At 40.2% G+C, this 21,736-nt stretch overlaps 1 protein-coding gene and 1 long non-coding RNA gene across 2 annotated transcripts in view; one reads left to right on the top strand and one right to left on the bottom strand.

The window, feature by feature from the left end:
- The window catches only part of Pgant2 (polypeptide N-acetylgalactosaminyltransferase 2), a 28,780-nt gene extending 24,914 nt beyond the window's left edge, over positions 1-3,866 (top strand). Inside the window, exons 2-6 of the mRNA XM_018099101.3 lie at positions 384-856; positions 1,502-1,668; positions 1,855-2,542; positions 2,617-2,789; positions 3,032-3,866. Coding sequence (XP_017954590.1) covers positions 384-856; positions 1,502-1,668; positions 1,855-2,542; positions 2,617-2,789; positions 3,032-3,333 — 1,803 coding nt within the window. The 3' untranslated portion in view covers positions 3,334-3,866. The remainder of the gene's footprint in view (positions 1-383; positions 857-1,501; positions 1,669-1,854; positions 2,543-2,616; positions 2,790-3,031) is intronic.
- LOC149091599 (uncharacterized) overlaps positions 1-21,736 on the bottom strand; it is a 57,924-nt gene that overhangs the window by 21,720 nt on the left and 14,468 nt on the right. Inside the window, exon 3 of the long non-coding RNA XR_016196419.1 lies at positions 6,202-6,412. This is a non-coding gene — a long non-coding RNA (uncharacterized LOC149091599). The remainder of the gene's footprint in view (positions 1-6,201; positions 6,413-21,736) is intronic.

Below are 21,736 nucleotides of genomic sequence, written 5' to 3'. Positions count from 1 at the left end.
CAATTGCTGTTGTTATTGTTGTTGTTGTTGTTGTTCGCTTTGAGCCATAAGTCAGCCGCTGGCTGTAAAAGTGTAAACTGAGCTGCAACATTTTCTCTGTATTTTTTTTTTTTTTTTTTTTTACTGCTGCAAGTTGTAAAACGCTCTAATCCTGCAAAAGAAGAAGAGGAAGCAGCGAAAAAAGCGGAACACACCAACAGCCCCACACCCTCACTCTCTACCCCCAGCACCCACGCTCCACGCCCACATCCATTCGTGTTGAATTATGGCCACGTTCAGCGCTGGCGTCACCCAAGTACCGCAGATTAAGCAAATAAATTAAATGGCTCACTCACTCACGCTCTCTCTCTCTCCCTCTCCCTCTCTTCCTCTCTTGTGTCTAGATTGAGAATCGTGCTTTACGCTTACGTGAGGTGGCAACAGCCATGCAACAGTACCAGGACGACATGACGGCCGGTGCATCGACAGCTCGACAATGGGCGCCCGCCGCCGCCAACTCCGGCCTGCGTGCCGCTGGAGCTGCTGCGGGCGATGACGATCCTGGTGGCAACGTCATTTTAATCGGCTCCGTCAAGGACTTTGAACGCAATGCGGTGCATGGACTCAAGTTGAACGGCATCGTGGCTCTGGAGGAGACATCTCAGGGCGCCAATGCTGTCGGCCCTGTGGCGGGACGTCTGTCCGTCGGCGCTAGTGCGCGAACTGGCGGCGAGGTCGAATACTTTGATGAGGCCGGCTACATACGAGGCGGAGGACTGAGAAGCGGCGAGGATCCCTATATAAGGAATCGCTTCAATCAGGAGGCCAGTGATGCGCTGCCCAGCAATCGAGAGATACCAGACACCAGGAATCCCATGTGAGTGATGGGAATGGAAAGAATTGGGGAAACTAGAGAGGCTAGTGGGACTACAGAAACCTGAGGAACTGGGGAGTAGAGTCTAGGGAGTAGTGACTGAATGCTAGAGATTATAGACTCGCGAAACTATAAAAGCTGGATAGAGTGGAAAAACTAGGGCACTGGAGAGTAGAGCGACGTGAGAGACTACAAAGAGAAAGAGCCCACAGATACTAGAGACACGGAAATGACTAGAGCAGCAAATATAGAGGTAAAAGTGACCAGACGGTGATTGAATAACCTAGAGAGAACAGAGAAACTGTACAAACTTGAGACATTAGAACCTGAAGGAACTTAGCAGAGCGGAGAGACTAGAGGAACTAAAGGGACTAGAGAGTAGACATACTAGGCAGACTAGAGTAACTAAAGACTGGAAAGTTGAAACTAGTAACTGTAGACTGGAAACTAGAGTCAAGCAACTAAAGAATAAAGTCTAGAAAGACAAAAATTTGCATTAAAAACTTCGGCAGCCAGACATAGTTAATTTACTTGAATATATCTAGTCTAGTCTCTCTCTCTCTCTCTCTCTCACACACACAGTCTACAATATCATATATCAAACACCACACTTATATATCTCATAATCAATATCATTTACATTTCTAGGTGTCGCACGAAAAAATATCGCGAAGATCTGCCCGAGACGAGCGTGATTATCACCTTCCACAATGAGGCTCGATCTACGCTGTTGCGCACAATTGTGAGCGTTCTGAATCGCAGTCCAGAGCATTTAATTCGCGAAATAGTGCTGGTGGATGATTACAGTGATCATCGTAAGTATTCGTATAAAGATTAGAAATCGATGTACAATAAGACATACATAACATTCATAAATAAAATACAGCATAGCAGCAATAATATTCCACATAAGCAGTTATGATGAATGCTAATCTCAACGGAACTTAAAAGATTGATTATGCATTAACCTAAATTCCATCTATCTATCTACCCCCTTCCAGCCGAGGACGGCATGGAGCTGGCCAAGATCGATAAAGTGCGCATCATACGCAATGATAAACGTGAGGGTCTGGTTAGATCTCGAGTTCGGGGCGCCGATGCCGCTGTTAGCAGCGTCTTGACCTTCCTCGACAGCCACGTCGAGTGCAATGAACAGTGGCTGGAGCCGCTGCTGGAGCGCGTGCGCGAGGATCCGACGCGCGTCGTCTGCCCCGTCATCGACGTAATTAGCATGGACAACTTCCAGTATATTGGCGCCTCGGCGGATCTACGTGGCGGCTTCGATTGGAATCTGATCTTCAAATGGGAATACCTCAGCCCCGCCGAGCGAGCGGCCAGGCACAACGATCCGACCACGGCCATACGCACGCCCATGATAGCGGGCGGCCTGTTCGTGATCGACAAGGCCTACTTCAACAAACTGGGCAAATACGACATGAAAATGGATGTCTGGGGCGGCGAGAACTTGGAGATCTCGTTCCGAGTCTGGCAGTGTGGCGGCAGCCTAGAGATCATACCCTGCAGCCGAGTGGGTCACGTGTTCCGCAAGCGCCATCCCTACACCTTCCCCGGCGGCAGCGGCAACGTCTTTGCCAAGAACACACGGCGCGCCGCCGAGGTCTGGATGGATGAATACAAGCAGCATTACTACAATGCCGTACCACTGGCCAAGAATATTCCCTTCGGCAAGTAAGTAGAGAGAGGGAGAGGGTGAGGGTGAGAATAAGCTTAAGCTCTCTTTCTACTTTGTTGTTCTCTTGCAGCATCGATGATCGTCTGGCTCTCAAGGAGAAACTGCAGTGCAAACCTTTCAAATGGTATCTGGAGCATGTTTATCCCGATCTGCAGACACCCGACCCACAGGATGTGGGACAATTTAGACAGGATGCGACCGAATGCTTAGATACAATGGGTCATATAGTAGACGGCACTGTGGGTAAGTAAAGAAACGGAAAGAATAGATCCTGACTTGAGGAGCATTTCACACCACTATATTATTGATTATCACATTATTATCAACTTTTATGTCAGAGTTATCCAACACTCAAGAATCCAGATCCTCAGATCTGATATTATTACATTGTATCTTCCACTCTTATAAACACCATAGACTTATCAATATTCATCTTACAACACTGTCACACATTCTGCTTGCTCTTTCTCTTCTTGGCATGCCAGGTCTCTTCCCCTGCCACAATACGGGCGGCAATCAGGAGTGGACTTTCTCGAAGCGCGGAGAGATCAAGCACGATGAGCTCTGCTTGACGCTCGTGCAGTTCTCGCGCGGCTCTCAGGTGATTCTCAAGCCGTGCGACGAGTCGGAAAACCAACGCTGGATCATGAAGGACGGCGGCCTGATCAAGCACAGCAAGATCAATGTGTGCCTGGATACGCGGGATCACCATGAGCAGGGCATCAGTGGGCAGCGCTGCAATTCGGCCTTGGCCACGCAACGTTGGGTCTTCGCCAAATACGCGTGAGAGCTGGCAGCACGGGGCGAGCCAACGGAGACGACCAACTAAGTAAAGCAAAACAAAACCAAGTTACTGCAACTCCCTGAAAAACGACGTTCTGCTGGCAAGGAGAAAGTGGGAGTGAGTGGACGTGATATATAAGCTAAATGGATTTAAAGAGGCGCAGATTGATGAAGCGGATGACGATGTTGTTGTATGTGGTTCCTATGTTTGAGCTACGGTTAACCACACACATGCACACACACACAGACACACACACACACACACTATACACACATAGATACGACAAGTACAAGAAATGGTTTGACAAGAATAAGTTTCAACTATACGATATTTAAGTTAAAAGTTGGATGTGCATAAGTCTATCCGTTGGGGCTAACAAAAAATTGTTGAAATACATTCTCATATGTATGTGTATGTATTTGTATATGTATGTATTCATTTTCCAACACGATGCAGGCGATTCAAAGATGAAGAAGAAGCATAAGGATTAAAACACGTACTTAGACTGATTAATTTTTTGTATATTAAAAACAAAATGAAAAGAAATATTTAAAAAATATATAAAAAATTTAAAAATAAATACATATATGTATATAAATATATATGTATATACCTTTCGGCAAGCTGCTTAAAAAAAATGGCAAAACAGACTAAACCCTAACTAAGTATACATTACACAACACTGAATTCCAGTTTCCTTTTGAATTTCCCAAGTCAATTAACCATTGGACATCACTAGCTAGAATCCTGAAATCGAATTCCAACCGAATACCTAAAAATTCCATTAAAATTAACTAAACAAAAGCTCAGAGTCTTCTATGAAATGTAGGTCAAGGCAGTCAGAGAGAGACAGAGAGAAAGTGAGAGAAAGAGGAATGTTATCATTAGTTTTAGTTATAAATTTAAGTAAATCCTTAAAAAATATATTATAAAAAATAAACAAATTTAAGTGTATATAATATCATTATTTAAAGTTTCAAAGGCCAAACTAAAATTCGCATCAAAAAATCCGTAAAAAACGAGAAGAGAACTCATTCGAACAGAAACAAAGCAGCATTTAATTTGTTTCCGCAGCGATTTGACATTCCATCAAAAATATTTGCATCGTGTTTTATTTGATTTTTATTATTTTCTACATGCATAGAAATAAATTGTTAATTTTTGTATGAGTTTTTGTTTTATTTAGTAGTTTTTGTTGAAACAGAGAAAACACACGAAAAACATGGAGTATAAACCAAAAACCAACTATATTATGTGAATTGTTTACCCGCATGCATTGCGTATGCGTAATAGATTGAAATACGTTTTTCATTTACGTCAAATAAAAATTGCAAAAAGAATAAAAAAAAAATGAAATGAAACAATTATTAAACTAAATGATTAAAAATGTTGTTTATTCTACACGTAGTAAAAAGTTTAACAACTCTGCACAGCGTTGCGTATACTTAATGTAATTGCTGAGAGGGCTGGCAAGGGCGCAACATGGCAACCGTATGGAGGGGGAGGAGGGGGGGGGGCGTGTCATCAAATCTGTCAGGCGGCAAGTGCTCAGCGCATACTCTAATGTGAAGCATGTAGGTTAAACGACTTTATATTCTCATCGCATCGCATCACCTCGCCTTGCCTCGACTCGCATCTCATCTCGACTCGACTTTCGGCACATTGCGCATACGACACGTAGGACGCGAGTTTGTTGCGCTAATTTCGTCATGTTGTTTTTATTTCTTCATTCTTGTTTTATTTTTAAGATAGCGTTAAACATCATAAAAGGCAACATCAGGGTAAGGCAGGGCAAAACACTTTAAATTGTGTAAAGGTGTGTAGCAGTAGGCGTGACTGCTGAGGGCGTGGCGAGCAGGCTGTGTAAACATGAGCATAAAGCATAGCATAAAAACCGACGCAGAAGAAGATGGAATAAAGTGTCATGCTCGTTTGCTGCAGCCACAGCGCAGAGATAAAGCATTTGAAAAGGGCCATTCCAGGAAACGAAAGCTACGGAATTTCGTTTGATCAAAGTTTAGCATAAGTAAGGAGCATCGCCTGACATATGATAAGGAAAACTTGGCAAATGCAAACTAATTTTCAATTAAAAGTTAACTAAAACTTTAAGCATCTTCAAGCTGAACTTCTAGCCAACGTTTGTGTATTATTTTTATTGATTCTAAAGTTTGCAAAATAAGTTTTTATAGTTTCAATTAAAAGTTTCAAACAATTAAAATTACTGAAAAAGTTGAGAATAATTAGAGTTAAAGCTATCTGAAAACTAAATATATTTTTCTTTATTTTTTTTTAACTTTCCATTTTATTTAATAACGAAATCAATCAGATAAGAACTCAAACATAACTAGCAATAGCATTCGTTTCTGGCTCTTGAAGTGCTTTGCTTCAGTTAAGCGCAGACAAACTGATTTTGGAGAATTGAGTCAGATTCACAGTTTGGGAACATCGCTCACACACTTCTTAAGCTACTTCTGTGTGCGCTGTCGTCGTGCTCGGCTTGAGAATATAATATTCTACAAATGCAGCGGCATTTGGCTAGCCGCATGTGCAGGCAGCCGTAAGACAAACCGATTTCCGTATGAAAAGCTTTAACGGAAACTGAAAGCCAGTTGCTATGCGGCATAACGGATGCTGTTGTCAGCGACAAGGTTAAGCCAGCAGATAGCAGAGCACGGCAGAGCAGCGCAACGGGCGGCAGTCAGTAGCAGGTAGGCCAGGTGAGGCAGGTGAGGCAGGTGAGCAGCGGGTAACTGGCACAGAATCTGAATCGCTTATGAGAGTGTCACGAAGTCTGAGCCCCATATGGTTAGCCTGATAGCTGAGGCGTTTACCTTGTTTGCCCAACTGACAGGTGAGTAACATTTTACCTACCTGCAAACAAACGTTCCGCTCTTCCTCTTCCTCTTGCCCATCTTCATCTGGTTCTTCTTCTTCTTCTTCATATATTCTCCTTAGCGCAGGACAACGCGTGTGTCGAGCATACAAAAGAGGTGAAAAGGTTGACGATGCGATTGGCCCGTGGCACGTAACAAAGCCAACACATATCAGTGAGGCAAGCAGCTATGAACGACCAGGAGATATCCTGCAAAATATTACATTGCAATACTAACATTAATACTTCATAGAATAATATATCTATGTTCAAATAGCTTCTATCAAACTTTATTTAGTCTTTTAAATTCCATTGAGGAATTTAATGTTATCCTTTCACATACGATTATAAAATCAAATTTATCTGTAGATGATGATAATTCTAAGGTGGCTTTTGTAATATCAGCAATTCTTACATATATGCAGAATAAAATCATTAAGTATTAATAATAATAATATTATCTATATATCATATACATATATACTATACTATACCATATATGTATGTATATACTTCTTTTTGAGGATCAGCGCTTCAGTCTTTTTCATTATTATACCCCCACACATTCACTATTGTAGATCAATTAATTCAGCTCTCTCTACGCTGTCACATACCTATACACCAGTCGAGTATGCCCAGTTCACACTCATTTTTCATGCACACACAAACGACATTTTCATCAGTTGCTGCGGGGCGATGCCATCGGCATTCGCAGAGCTTCCGCAATTTTATCGCGGCCTCTCTTTACGTAGATGCCTTACGCCTAACGCCTTACGTCATTGTCAGTTTACGTGCCACAGAAGCACACACTCACACACACACACACACAGACAAGCTCTCTGTGTATATTATTAGCAGCTGTAGTGTGGTGTGTGGTGTGTGGTGTGTGGAGTGTCAAGCCTCTCGCTTCCTGTCGTCCTATCACTTGCTCCTACCTGTTCTTCGGCCATGCTCTTCTGCTTGGCGTGCTCATACATTAATCATGGAGCTCTCATACGCTGTTTAACTCATGTGCAGATATCTCTCTTTCTCTCTCTCGCTCTTGTTCTCACTCTCAGGGTTTCTTGTATAATGAGCCTGTCGTTGAAACATAATTAAAAACACGTTAAGCACCCGAGTTGACCAGATTTACATATACGTATATATAAATTGTGCCCAGAGCAACAAGGCTTTGGGGCAGATTGAAACCGAACAGTGCCTTGGGCGCAAATTAAAAGCTCTTCAAGCGAACAACTTTATTTATGGGCCACATTAATGGCTCTGAAATTGGTAGTAAAATACTTTGCGAACTCAAGTATTTATTTCGACCATAAAACTAAGACTTATTCATAAAAATGAGAAAATCTAGCGAACTTTATTTTTAGTTTCTTCATCTCTCCGTAAATTAGATCTTAACATTGATATCTTATATGTATTCATATTCACATTCATATTCATATTGATATTCAAAGATCTTAACATTGATATCTTATATGAATTCATATTCATATTCATATTCATATTCATATTCATATTCATATTCATATTCATATTCATAGTCATATTCATATTCATATTCATATTCATATTCATATTCATATTCATATTCATATTCATATTCATATTCATATTCATATTCATATTCATATTCATATTCATATTCATATTCATATTCATATTCATATTCATATTCATATTCATATTCATATTCATATTCATATTCATATTCATATTCATATTCATATTCATATTCATATTCACGAGACGCTTTATCTTTACCTCTTAGAGCAAACTCCTTCCTTCAATAGGGTTTATCACTAAGGTAATTCTCCATCTATTTATCGTACAATGAGGAACTGCTTAAGCAGACTCGTTTGATGTGTTATTGCGTTACAGCTTCATTAATATTTGCTCTATTATCAGCCACAAGCTCCGATTGCCTTGCTCCAGCAAAGCAAATTGGTAATTGGGTTTAGGGGTTGAGTAGGGGTTGGGGTTGGGGTCTGATAAAAGCCAAGTAAAGACTTGCTGTTTGGGTTTTCTGTTGACAATGCAAAATGCTCGAAGCTGATAAACAACAAATACCAAATAAAGCTAAGCGGATTTTCATATCGATTTCAAAGGCACAATCAAGAAAGAAAATTCCACAATTTCTTCTTTTATTTTTTGATCAATTTCAATTTTTTGGCCAACAACTTTTTGCATTGTGGAATTTGTGAAGGGCAAAGTGTAAATGTAAGCTGATTTATTGCTTGTTTTGAGAAGCGAGTGGAGGGCAGGAGAGTGCGTTTGTTTTTGCAGGGTATGTGTGTGCGAGCCTAATCCGCTTATGTGAGCAAATTGAATAATAACCTCGCAACGCGCCAAAAGGCAGACAAAAGCCAAAACGCAGCAGCAGCAGCAGCGGCGTCGCAATTTGGCAAAGTGAAAAACTCAGATTAGGCAAATGTACATTGATTGTACAGTTCACGGAGTGAGAGCGAGTGACAGCGAGTGTGAGAGAGAGGGGGAGAGGAGAGCGAGTGGGAGCGAGCAAGGTTGCCGCGGTTAGGCTCTAGCTTAATAGATGTGAGCGGCTTTCAGCGGGCGCCTAAAAGCAGGCAACGCTTTTTCAGCGCCGCCATGATTGAGCGTATGAGTGCCTGCGTGTCTGTATGCGTGCGTGCGTGTGTGTGTGCGTTTTGATGTGTGCGTTTTGATGTGTCGCTGACATAACAAGCAAATGTGCTCTGTGCGTCTGGTCTCGCCCAAGTCAAACTGTGGCTTTCACCTCATCTTCATGTTGACTGTTAGCTCAGCTCGTACGCTTAATTGGAAAACACACATAAACACACACACACACACACACACACACTAACGCTAGAACAACGTGTTGGCCTCTACAAAAACAATAACAATAGCAAGCAACAGCAAGCAAACATGACCCTGGCCAAATATTCGACTCGTGGCGTATCGAACGTAGATTCAGCCCGAAAATCCGCCCGGCTGTCCGTCTGTCTAACCGTCCGCCTGTCCTATAGCAGCAGCTGCGGCACGTAGTAGCTGCCACAGGCTTTAGTTTATGACTCCGTTTTGGAGGCCTCTCCTCGCCGCGCCACGGCTCACCTCCCCTTACGGCCCCTTGCTTTACTTCAAGTGCCCAGTAGCAAACTATGTGAAGAGGCAATGGCTATCTGCTATATTATGCTGTATTTACCGTTGCTTTTATTTCACTTTTCTTTTGTTTTGAATGCCCTGTGGAAAGAGCACTTTATCTTATAGGGCATTATGTACCAAGCTGAGGCGTACTTGGCTAATCTATTTACTCTAATATGTTATTCAATATAAATATGCTCTTAAGTCTACGCTTTCGGCTATCTTTGATTTTCATAGCCTCTAGGCAAACTAGTTTGTATTATTTGTTATATTTGTTGTTGCTCTCAAAGTTTGGCTTTTCTTTGATTGAATACCCTGCAAGTAATAGTTGTGTGTTAATGGGGTATTATGAACTAGGTAGAAGTGCAAGTGACAAAGGCTTTGACTATTATATTTGTTTGTCTATATGTTCTGCTTTAGTTTTTTGTTTTTCGTTTGGAAGCTTAACACTCGAAATACTCTAAAAAGCCTTTTCAACTTAGACAACATTTATTAAAACATATTCCTAACATCATACTTAAAAGAAAATATTGTAGTTTCCACTGCAAAACCTTTTCCCTTACAGGGTATCCCTAAGTCAGTCACTCTAATTTGGAACATTTGCTGCTTTTACTTTTCCCGTCCATAAACTTACTTTGTGCGTGCTGCTGGGAATGCCAAAACATGTGTTAGGAGCTCCATGCATTAATAATACGAGACCATTTAACAGAGTGTTGCATACGCTCCGAAAAAGTTCGAAAAGTTCACAAAAAGCTCACAGAGCACATCCCGTGTGGGCGTAGAATCTATTAAAACAAACACCAAAGCCAATAACCAAAAGATTTAGAGGCCAACTTTAATGCATAAATTTCGATACATTTTGGGTATAAATATTGAGAGAAAATTTGACTTCTCATGTGTCCGAAAGGAAACGTCTGCATTGAGCTACTTGCGGCGCCATCTAGCGGACTGATGTGGGTAATTATATATAACTCGTTTTATATTGCCGTGCTATGTTTATTTCTGATTCAATTAGGCTTCAAATTCGTATAAAAAAAGTTTCCGTTTACACTGCTCAACAAAAGTCAACAGCCCTATTTGTGTATATATAATAAAGGTCTACAAATGCGCTTATCTTTCTTTGACCTGCTTAGTGCCTGAGTTAGCCCACTGAATTAGCCATCAAATCATATTTCCAGCTGGAGTCACCTGGTAATGGGAGACCCATTTAATTAACTAACACTGTGGGCGGGACTGCTCGCATGGCCAATGTGAAATTGAAAACTGTTAACTAATTAGTTATTCAAGTGAAACCGTAACCACGACACCTGCTCCACCTGTGATGCAGTCAGGAGTGAACGTTTTGCAAGTCAAATGTCGAGCGATCGATAAAATGTTATTTGGCCAATAAATTAGCTACGTGGCTTGATTATATGCAAATATACGAAAATTTTCAACAGTTGCTGTCAATTGCAAGAAATCGAGTGGGTGAACGAGAGTGAGAGGGAGAGGGAAGATAGCTTCAAGCAATTACTGCATCAATTGATTGCAGGTAAAGCCCAGGCAACTGAATATTTCGTAACTAAAATGAAATGTCCGTCAATAGCCTGCAGTACAGACCCGTGTAGACACCGTGTCCAGAGCCATGTCGAAATCTATGGCCCGCGCATAAAAGTCAAACATGACTGATAAATGAAGCTCGACAATTTGCATGCAGCCCGAGTGAAGAGTGAAAATCACATCAAAGTGAGAAAATCAGCAAAAAAGTAAAAAGAGTGTAGAAAAACGATGAAAAATGAAAATTCTTGCTTTACGCGCAGATTTTCATAGATGTGGGAAAAGCGAACGCCATGTTCCATTTAACAGCTGACAGGGATAAGCAACCGAACGAAAGGATAACAATGTCACAAACACACACACACACGCACAGAGAGAGAGAGAGAGAGAGAGACACCAACTGCAGATGACAGGCGACCAAAGGGAAAACGAATAACAACTATAACAACGACAACTATCGGAACAACAGAGAAAGTTGGGTTATGTTGAACGAAAACTTGAATGCCCTTTAAACTAAGCCGAAAGTGAGACGGAAGAAAAAACAATTTGATGAAGATGTAGGGAAACTAGTGTAATAAAGAAGATTATTGCTAGAGAAATGGGAGAAAAGACGCAGAGCAACCATCAGTTGGTAAAAGCGGAAGAGATGGAGAAAGAGCCAGAGAAAGAGAGAGAAAATATTACATATATATTATTATTATGTAAAACATATGTATATGCATATAGAAATAATAGCTCAAACGGTTTTATATTTAAGGCAAACGAGTATTAAATAATTTATTTCCATGAATTGCCAACAAAAACCAAGCCACAGATGGCAAATAGTAAACAACACTACAATTGTCCCTCTGCATGTTTAATGTCTAAGCCGTAATGCCCAAAAAAGAAGAAAAACTTGCCACCAAAACGGAAATAGCTGAAAAATAAATATATACATATATATGTCGCACACTGATCAGCTGTCAATTTGGCCAGGGTTGTAGCCAGAAAAAAATGAAGAAGAAAAGCAGGAGTAATCTGTTCCGTTTGAACTATTTTGGTCTACAAGTCGGATGTATGCACAAAGCGGAGGAAAGGAAAAATAACATTTGCCCAACTTGTTGGATAAGTTGTCAGGCAACTCGAATTTGATATTATTGCAAGGTTTATTAGGGCTGGCGTTGCCAGAGAATTCTTGCACTTGGCCAAGAACTTAATGAAATCAATTACCAGTTAACAAGTTCTGCTCGCTCCCAAATGGAATTAGTGAAACGGAAAGCAACTCGCCGAGCCGAAGGACCGAGCTAAGCAAGCACTAAGGGCACTCGACAAATTGTTTTCACTCTGCTGCAAGTATTTTATTGGCTTTCATTTGACTTTGAGTTCACTTTGTTTTCTGTTTCACTTTCTTTTGCCAAATTCAATTTGTGCAAATATTTGTGCGGCTTGACATTGATTTAATAAAGAAACACGTTAGTTTATAAGCTGTTTACGAAATAATAGGTATTGAAATGGATGCAGGATATAATATTGATTGGATAGATAATTATTTCAAACCCAATGGTTTTCAGGTAGGCTTAGACAAAGTGCAACTGACAAAATAAAAACAAAATTGACGATAATTTCGCAACAATCAATTAAATTAATTGTAAAAGCGCCGAAAATCCACATTATCGCATACACGTTTATCTGTCACTTTCTAACAATGTCAATCTAGCAATGGAATCAAAACAACATGCCTAGCTTAGCTTCGCTGTCTCATTCACTCACATTGTACTTATAATTTATAACACTTTATCGTTTTGCATACAAATGCCACGCACACATGTAAAGTTCATTCGAAAATCATCAATTACTTGTCATTCCATTGCAAAGGCTCAACGTTTGCCCGAGTTCGTTGCTTGCCTGCTCACTCACACATACATACACTAAAGCAAACACTCTAACTCACTCACACACCCAAAGTAGCCATAAAGCGTCATCCTCTTGCTCACTCACTCACACTATACAGCTATCAAGCGTCATCTTTTTGCATTCTGCTTATTTATTTATACATCTGTTTATCCTGCGCACACACACATGCACAGGCCCTTCCAGTTGCTTGTGTATTTTTTTCTCGTTTGCCAAGCAAATTTATTAGCTCAAGTCAAAAAGAACAACAGTTGAACAGTCATACATTTGCCTAAGCATTTGCAAAACAAAAACAATTTAAACTTTCATTACAGACAAAGCACTTGTCGCTCTCACTCACTCACACTCTTGCCCGCGCGTTCTCTCTGCACTCTCTCCTGCTCCTCCACAAGTCACACATTTGGCCACTTAAACGACACTCATTCATTCATAAAGTGTGTGGAGTAATTTTCCAGCTGCTTCGCTTCCTTCATTTTGTGGCTGACAGCTCTGCCAGCGGCAATGCCAACGCCTTTCGACTCCGCCTTGTGCTTGTCCTCGCCGCAATGCCCGCCGTTCCCGCTCTCCCTCTCGCACTTCCATACGCTCTTTAGACTTTATGCTTTTGTGGTTGTAGTGTGAGCATCTTTTCGGGTTTGCGGTTCGCCTTTTGTAGTTGTAGTTGTACTTGGGCACTTCGAGACAGTTGCAAGCTGTCGTCGACTGCTGCCCTTCGCTCTCCCTCTCACTATCTTGCTCACACTCACTCTCTATCATTATTGCTCATCATGCGTTTCTAATGAAGTCGTAAAAATTGAAAACTTTCAACGCGTGCTGTGCTGTGCTCTCTGCATGTGTGTGTGTTTGTTTTATCTGCTCACTCACTCCCTCTCCCGCTTGGTGTGGCTGATGTGTTGCTTGCTTTATTGCCTCGCCACGCTTTCGTCTGTCTGCCGTTTGTCTTCGCATTTTACTGCAAATACCGCAATCATTTTTATTCATTTAGCCATTTTGCTTGCTACGCTGCCGACATTTTTTGTTTCTGTTTCTTCTGCTCCTTCTTTGAACATGTTGCGGATCTTTTTTTATGTTCGTTCACTTCTTTTGGTTTGTTTTTGGCATCTTTTTGTACATTTTATTGCTGCGAAGTGCGTAAGCAGCTTAAAGCAGAGCACGCTGCTTAAATTGTGAATGTGTTCAACTTGTTTATTTGCTTGGAAGCTAACGGTGAACTTTTGAGGTGTTAATATACATAGATATGCCATTTACAGTTCGTTTGTGACTTTTTAATTATTGTAGCATACTTTAGAGAGTTTCCAAACAGCTCAACTTTGAGATTTCTTACCTAACTTTTAGTCATAATTCAATGCTGAATTCCCACATCACATTACCCAGGCTTATCTTCACAGTTACATTCATTTTGATAATTCATTTGGCTGTCCATCTCCAAATAGTTATTAATACGGTCAGCCTCTCCACTTTCACCAACATTCACTTTCCATTTGCAATCGCTGACGCATTTTTAATTTAGATGAAAATAAATATTTGTTTTTCTAGCGGCCAATCTGTTGCCCTGCGAAAATCGAACGTTATAAAAAAAATATATATATTTTTGTTGTGTTGTTTTCATTCTCATTCGATGGCTATTAATTTTTTTTTCACACGTTCCGTTGACACTTATTTACTTTTGCTAGAGCATATAGACTATGGCATAACATTAGAAATATACCGATTTAAAAGACCAAGAAGAGTAAATTATGGCATTATAATGTGTATAGATCCAGAATCCGAATATCAATCCAAATATCATGAATTGCTGGATATCTAACAATTATCTAAACAATTTTCTTCCTATCAAGTTATCGCCTCGAAGAGTATTTATGCTTCGTATAAATATGAAACTTACATTTTTTAACAACGAAGATCAAGTTCGTTATATGTTGCAATTCACATGCGGCGACTGCAATTAAATCGGATTTTTCCATGTATTTTTTTCCAGTGCCGTTTCAGCAGTTTTTAGCCTTTTTTTGGCCACATTCTCGAACGTTTCATTAAGTTGCACTGCACATCGCGGGGCCTCGCATTTTGATGTCACATTTTTGTGTTCGCTGCAGTGTTTTCGTAATTATTTTGGCGTTACTCGACTATTGCGCCAGCATTTACCAACACTGCCAAGCCCCATCGAGTGCCGCCCCTCCACTGCCGCAGTCTGGCAAATGTTTTATTGCCGCGTCAATTTATGCTCGTATCTTTGCTTGCAGGCCGGCTTCGAGGCTTACGAACGTTTTATTGGGCTGCTGGCTACAGCCATGTGTTCACATCAATATCCGCCCCCACACACACTCACGCACCCATACAAATTGAAAATGACAAAACAAAATGCTGAAAATCGTTGCAGCGGATATCCGGTGCAAGAGGCAAACGGAAGTCGGTTACGAAGTGCGTGCAACATGTCAGCCAGGCTTTGCAGGCCTGGAATCTGATGTGTTGAGTGCACCCCAGCCGACCTCCCCCAACAGACACCTCCTGCCTCTGGGGCTAGCCCCTGCAAGATCTTAATTTCGATATTGATGTCAAATTGTCGCAGAGTTTAATTAAAAATACACGAGCTGCAGCGCGAAACGGCGGCAACTCGTTGTTACTGTTACACTACCTCCATCCTCTCCCTTTCGCCCTCTCTCTTTCTCTCTTTCTTTTGGACCCGTTCCTTTGTTGCTTTGACATTGCATTTTCTTTCAACTTTGTTGTCTGCTTTCTTGTTTTCCCCTTTGACTTTTGCGGCAACTCGTTTCAAATTTCCAATTGGATTTTTTCGATAAATCGATAAACATTTTTTTTCCTGTTTGCATTTTTGGCAGCTATAGTGGGATATGTGCCTTGGCATAATTGCATTTCAAATGCCAAACAAAAAAGACTGAATATTTGATGTAAAATTCTGTTTTGGACATTTTAAAGAATTTTTTTCTTAAAGCTAAACTCATCGGTGTTTCCACCTGTAAAGTAATTTTGTTAACCTTTAGCCACTCCGTATTCTGAATATGTAACACTGACTCAATATCGATAACTCAAATAGCAACTGACACATTGTTATGGAATAATCTTTCTTGATTACCCTATTATAATTCTCTTAGAAAACTAAGAATCTCTTCTGGAATCTAATCTTCCATATCATATACAATTTAATATGTAACAAACACAATCCGCATTGCAGCAGCTTTGAATTATTTTAAATATTCTATAAGGTCATGAGTATATCGGCTAAAAATAAGCTCGCTCCATGCGTATCACTCACATTAGGCATGGGAAATAAAAGAGTGAGCCGTAAATAATTTATTTCGTGTGATATGGTTAATGCGATTCGTGGCAACATCAGACGTGGCAGAGCTCATCAGCAGCCACTTAAACAGCATCCTGTATGCCACGCCCCCGCAGCCCCCATAGCACAGCTGCTGCCGGATGTTAAAAGGTGAGGTAAAATCCTTAACTGATTGCGATTGCGATTCCGATTGCCCATGCGATGATGCGTTGGCCTTGTCGCCGACCAACTCCAAAATACATTATTGATTTCGATTTAAAAATTTATTTTGTAAAGTTGCCGCTGTTGTTGTTGTTGTTGTCATTGTTGTTGGTACTTTTATCCAGACTAGCATCCTCTAGGGACAACAAAAAAACACTCACAGAGTCGCGCCGTTGTCAACGCCAATTGGCCGGACTGGGTAATGAAAAATGCAAAGGATCCATTCGAATGACATCAAATATGTATACAAATAATGCTTGAAAAAAAAAACCAGTTCAAGTCTAGCCGAGTGAGAGAACGACTAGCTGATACCCTAACCAATGCCTATCATATGACTATCACAGAACTATGTCTGTGATACAAAGGGATGAACTCAATGAAGTAAAGTTCGATAGTCAATTGTGATATATTACAGGAAGTTATCGATACAGTGCTGTAAATGAAATGGAGAGCGGGGCGAAGCTGATAAATAATACTATTCAATCAAGAATAAGTATGATGTGTGGATTATATTAAATTATATTAAACTGCAGCATGGATATGCGAAGCCGGGCATCTCATCACTTGATCAGCCTTCACTCCCAATCTTTGATAGATGGGCAAAAAACGGACAAACCGATAGCCAGACTGGGCAAGGGCATTCATTCTCTTTTATTATATATATATATCCTTTATTGACCATTTCTACTTTTGCCAGTTCCACAAGTTTCCACGAAATCGTCATACCCCGCTCAAAAGCTTGCAAAAGTCCTATCAAAGGATATGACTGGAAGGAAGCATATAAACAAATATATAGACACATATCTGCTTACACATGCACACACTGGCTTATACACACACTTATATACATGTATGCAGATATTTACCTATCTGTGTAAAGAGTGAAAAACAGATGGAAAAAATGGGAATGGGGCCAGCACCTCGTAAAGCGCTTGCCAATTTAATTTGTGCGGCTGCCCGCGGCGAAAATTGCGTCTGAAAAAAGAAACGAAACGAAATGAAATGAAACAAAACTTTTGCTGGCGGTCAAAACGGATTGAGAATTCGACTGCAGTGGCAAGAAGGAAGGTCGCGAGCAGCAGGAGCACCAGTAGCAGCTACTAAAGAAGGAGAATTAACAGCAACCACTAACGATGGGTGCTGGAAGCCAAACCAAATGGACTGACTAGCAGATATCCTAAGTTATGGGAGAACTGCTCTTGCACAGTTTAAAGTTAGACGATCATAGGTAACAGGGATCTAAATCTAGATCAACATATGTATATTAGTCTACGCTCATCTATCATAAGTATTGAGCTGGAGGTGAAAGGTAATTGAACTAAAATTGAGAAGGAATAATTAAAAGTCTGATTCATAAACAGAAAGAAGGAAGAGGAAAAGAGAGCTAAAGGAAAGAGATAAAAGATCAAACTTTATATACCTATAGACAGACAGACATAGGGGTATACGGATCAGAGTATCAACTGATCATAAACCAGCTGGATCTATATAGTATATAGAAAGTCCATACATAAATCTGTCAGTAGTCTTCTCTTACCCACACTCTCACAACACTATATACCCCATGCAAACATTTGTAGAGCGCGTGAAAAGCAAGCTGTTTCCCGGTAGTTGGCTTTGGGATCATTTAAAGTTGCGGCTTCTTCCCACACTTTGGTAAATTTTGTAAATTTTGGCTGCAACTGCAACTGCAACTGCTCAACTCAGCTCAGCTCAACTCAACTTCAGCAGTTGCAAGTTGCGAGTTGTTGCCACTTTCAATTGGCCAGCTGCTGTTTTGGCCAAGTTTCTGGTCAAGTTTTGGCCTGAGCTGTTGTTTGTAATTTCTGTGTTGGCTTTCAATTTGCCCGCCTCTCTAATTTAGCTAATTTAAAGCAATCCCCAGCGCGAGTTCATAAATTCTGTTAGAGCTTTAGGCAAGTGCATAAATCTTGAGCAGCTCATTAAATTAAGTAGAAGCTCAGCGCGACTCCCAAGCAACGAAGTGGCCCATTTGGGGGACTTAATGTGGCGAAAGACATAAACGCAGAAAATGTTGAAGTGTAAAAAATGGACGATTATATTTAGGAGGATACTTACATATATTTCTATATGCACAGATATCCATGTTTATCTTCTCTTAGCTATGACTGTGTTGTGATTCTATGACTCCATACGTCGATGGTATAACTTTATACAATATATATTTTCTATCTCTTGATATTCTATCCTATATATTTATGCGCTATATAAGAGAGCTGCATATACATATATAGAGTAGGATAGAGAAGTTGACAGGATAGAGAGGCTGGGATTAAGATAGATAGAGAGAGAGAGAGAGAGAGAGAGAGAGAGAGAGAGAGAAAGAGAGATAGTGATAGAACGAAAGTTATAGCGAGACAGAGAAGGAGAGGGAAAGTATATATAAGAAGTATTTTTAAGTATTTTTAAGTATTTTTAAGTATTTTTTTAATACTAGCAATTTATACATTGCGATTACACAGAGACAGAGAGAGAGAGAGACAGAGACTAGGCACTAGACATTTTTATACTAACACTATATCATGTATACTTTTTAAGTATTTTTTTAGTATTATTTAAATACTCTCAATAGATATATTTCGTTTACTGAATTGCTCATCTATTTAAGCATTGTTGTTAACTAAATGTTGCTATCAACTATTCTATATTTACCAGATCCACGCTGAGATCTTGTCTTCCATCTGCCAAACAATGCGAATGCAAAGAGACTGTGCAAAGTTTTTTGGGTCATTGAAAGTTGAATGTCTGGCATTAATGATTCAGGATTGAAAAGTGTTTTGTAAGCTCGCCGTCTGAACTTTGAGCGAAATACAAGCTGTGATAAAACGGACAAAAGGCCACAGACTTTCCCAGCGCTGACTGAAAACCTTTCAGTCCAGCCAAAGCCAGAGCCAGAGCCAAAGCCAAAGGCAAAGGCAAAGGCGAGGGCAGACAAAGCCACATAATATCTAGAAACATTTTGCATAGATTCTTGCCCCACCTCAGCGATTGTGCGCGCACTTTATGGCTCATTATTTTCAATGGAAAAGCGTTTTCATTTTCCCTTGCAACAGCAGCAGACTGTTCATTTGCAGCATGCAAGTTTTCATTAAGAAGCTGCAAAATATTTAAACTCTGCCTCAGTTCTGATGTCATTAACGCTAATGACGTCATGAAATTCTATGCATACGCGGCCATCGGAGCTGCTCACTGCAATACAAGCACACACAGAGCAAGAGTGAGAGAGGGAGAGAGAGAGAGAGCGAGAGAGAGAGAGAGAGAGCGAGAGAGATAGAGAAAGTCGCCCACATAGTGACCAGGGAATAGTCGTCGCATGCTCGTGAATAGTGAATGAATTTCCCAGCCAACCTGATATTGGAAACTTTTGAATTGCGGCCAGACGATGTTGCCCATCTATTTTTATAACATGCCCTAACAGATGGGGTGTACTGATTTATGTATAGAAAATGCTACAAGCTGAAGGTCTATTGAATTTAAGGCCAGAATAAAATATTTCCATATAAGGTATAAGGGATAGGAATCAGGTCAGATAACACGAATTTCGAATTGAACTGTATTTTTCAAAAATTAGTAGTGATTTATCATGAATTATTAATATTTTGGTAACCTCTATTAATAAACCATATCAAATATAATAGAAAGACTTATCTAATCCTTTTCTTTATACTGTAAGTCACTGTAAGTCTATACTGTTGTTAGGATATATATTTCCCAAAATATATTTCCATTTTAAAGGGTATTCTTCCTGCTGTCATATCTATGCGAAATTTGAGCAACATATCAGCATCGCCCACACATTCGAGCGTATTCTGACTCCGTCGTCGCACTGTGGTTGCACAGGAAAAAAAGAAAGAGAATGTGAAATATAAGTCAGCAATATCTGAACTTTTGACAATGTTTTTTTTTTATATATATATGCATACATATATATATGTTCCCTAGGTTCGTTCAGGCAGTGGCAGGCAGACCCGCTTTTGACCACTGCACCATATGATTTTAATGACAACTCCGGCTAACCATTCGGATTCCTTCTATTTTTTCGGTTAGATGGCAGCAGCTGCGGGCTGCATACAATGTGCAAGAGTTGTACTGACTGGCGCATCCTCTACACAACTGTAAAGCTGTTGAAAATAATGAGTTTTTGTCTGAATAAAGCTCAAAGTGAATGCTTTCGATAGAATGCTTTCGCTCAAGAATTAAATTTTCCATTAAAGAAATCTACCGGGAGATAGGTTTTTTAAGAGTTTCTGTTTGCCTGCTCTCAGCTGAAATTTCTTATGTTCAATTGCTCATCTCTAACTTCAAGTACATATAAGCAGTCAAAGATTTCGCAAAGCCAATACACCCCATTTTATGCCATTCGAAAGTCAGTGCATGGCAAATGTAAAAAGTCGCAAACCCTGCACAGTGCTCGAAACAATTGAAACTTTGTTATTGCATAGACGATAACAAAGCGGAACGCAGAAGTCGCCAGTGAAAGGTACTTGGCCATTGGCCGTGCACATGGCAAACCACATGGCAATCCTCATGGCAAAGTGTGTGGCAGAGAATTTATATGTATTCATTTCAAATTTGACTTCAACTACAAGAGCTTTATGCATACGCCTAATGAGGTTTGATGCAACATAAAGCAAGAGCAAAAGCAACATTTGCTACATAAATACCTAAAAAGAAAGAGAGAGGGAGAGAGAGAGAGAAAGAGAGAGAGAGCAGACCACGTGCTTCAATTCAAAGATATGTTAATAAGTGGAGCATATGAAAATGTCTAGAACAATCCAGGACAATGGAGAAGTAGCTCAAAGCGAATTGTTCAAACGATACGTAAATTATTTGCTAGAGCAAAATAAATTAGAGAATACAAACAGAATTGTACAAAATAAATATGGCATATTCAATATAATTTTAGTTATCAAATGAAAACATGAAATCTGAATGGACTCAACGAGTCATCTCCTCTATAATATATCTGAAGGCTTTCGCCATCTATCAATTCCATGCATCTGTTCCAAAAGGTAAATTATAATTTGAATTTCCAATTTGAATGGCTATAATAGAAACAGAAAGGGAGCAGAGAGAGAGAGAGAGAGAGAGACAGAGAGAGAGAGAGAGAAAGACAGAGTGCATGAAAATAGAAATTCCAGCATAGATTGCATTTCCCCATTATATTCATGATTGTGAAGAATATTTTGACTGAACAATTTCTCTCTCTCTCTCTCTCTCTCTCTCGCTCTCTCTGTGTCTCTCTCTTTCATTCTCTAACTGTCTCAGTTTACGTTTCTGCATCTATGTCATTTTCCATCTACATGTATTTATATTTGTTGCTTGGGGATTGACAGGCAGCAGCAGCAGCAGGAGCAGCTGCTGCCATATCCTTGTTATCCTTCGTATGTACAAGTGTTTGGCAAAAGGCTTTTAAAATCCGTTTAAACTTAAGCAGTATATCGCGTGCTCTTCCTGTTCCTCATCTTGCTGTTGTT

Source organism: Drosophila navojoa, chromosome 3, assembly GCF_054131105.1.
Source record: "Drosophila navojoa isolate 15081-1374.11 chromosome 3, UAZ_NAV_1.0, whole genome shotgun sequence".
NCBI lineage: Eukaryota > Metazoa > Arthropoda > Insecta > Diptera > Drosophilidae > Drosophila > Drosophila navojoa.
The sequence above is the reverse complement of the archived record's forward strand: the minus strand, read 5'-3'. Positions and strand labels throughout refer to the sequence as shown.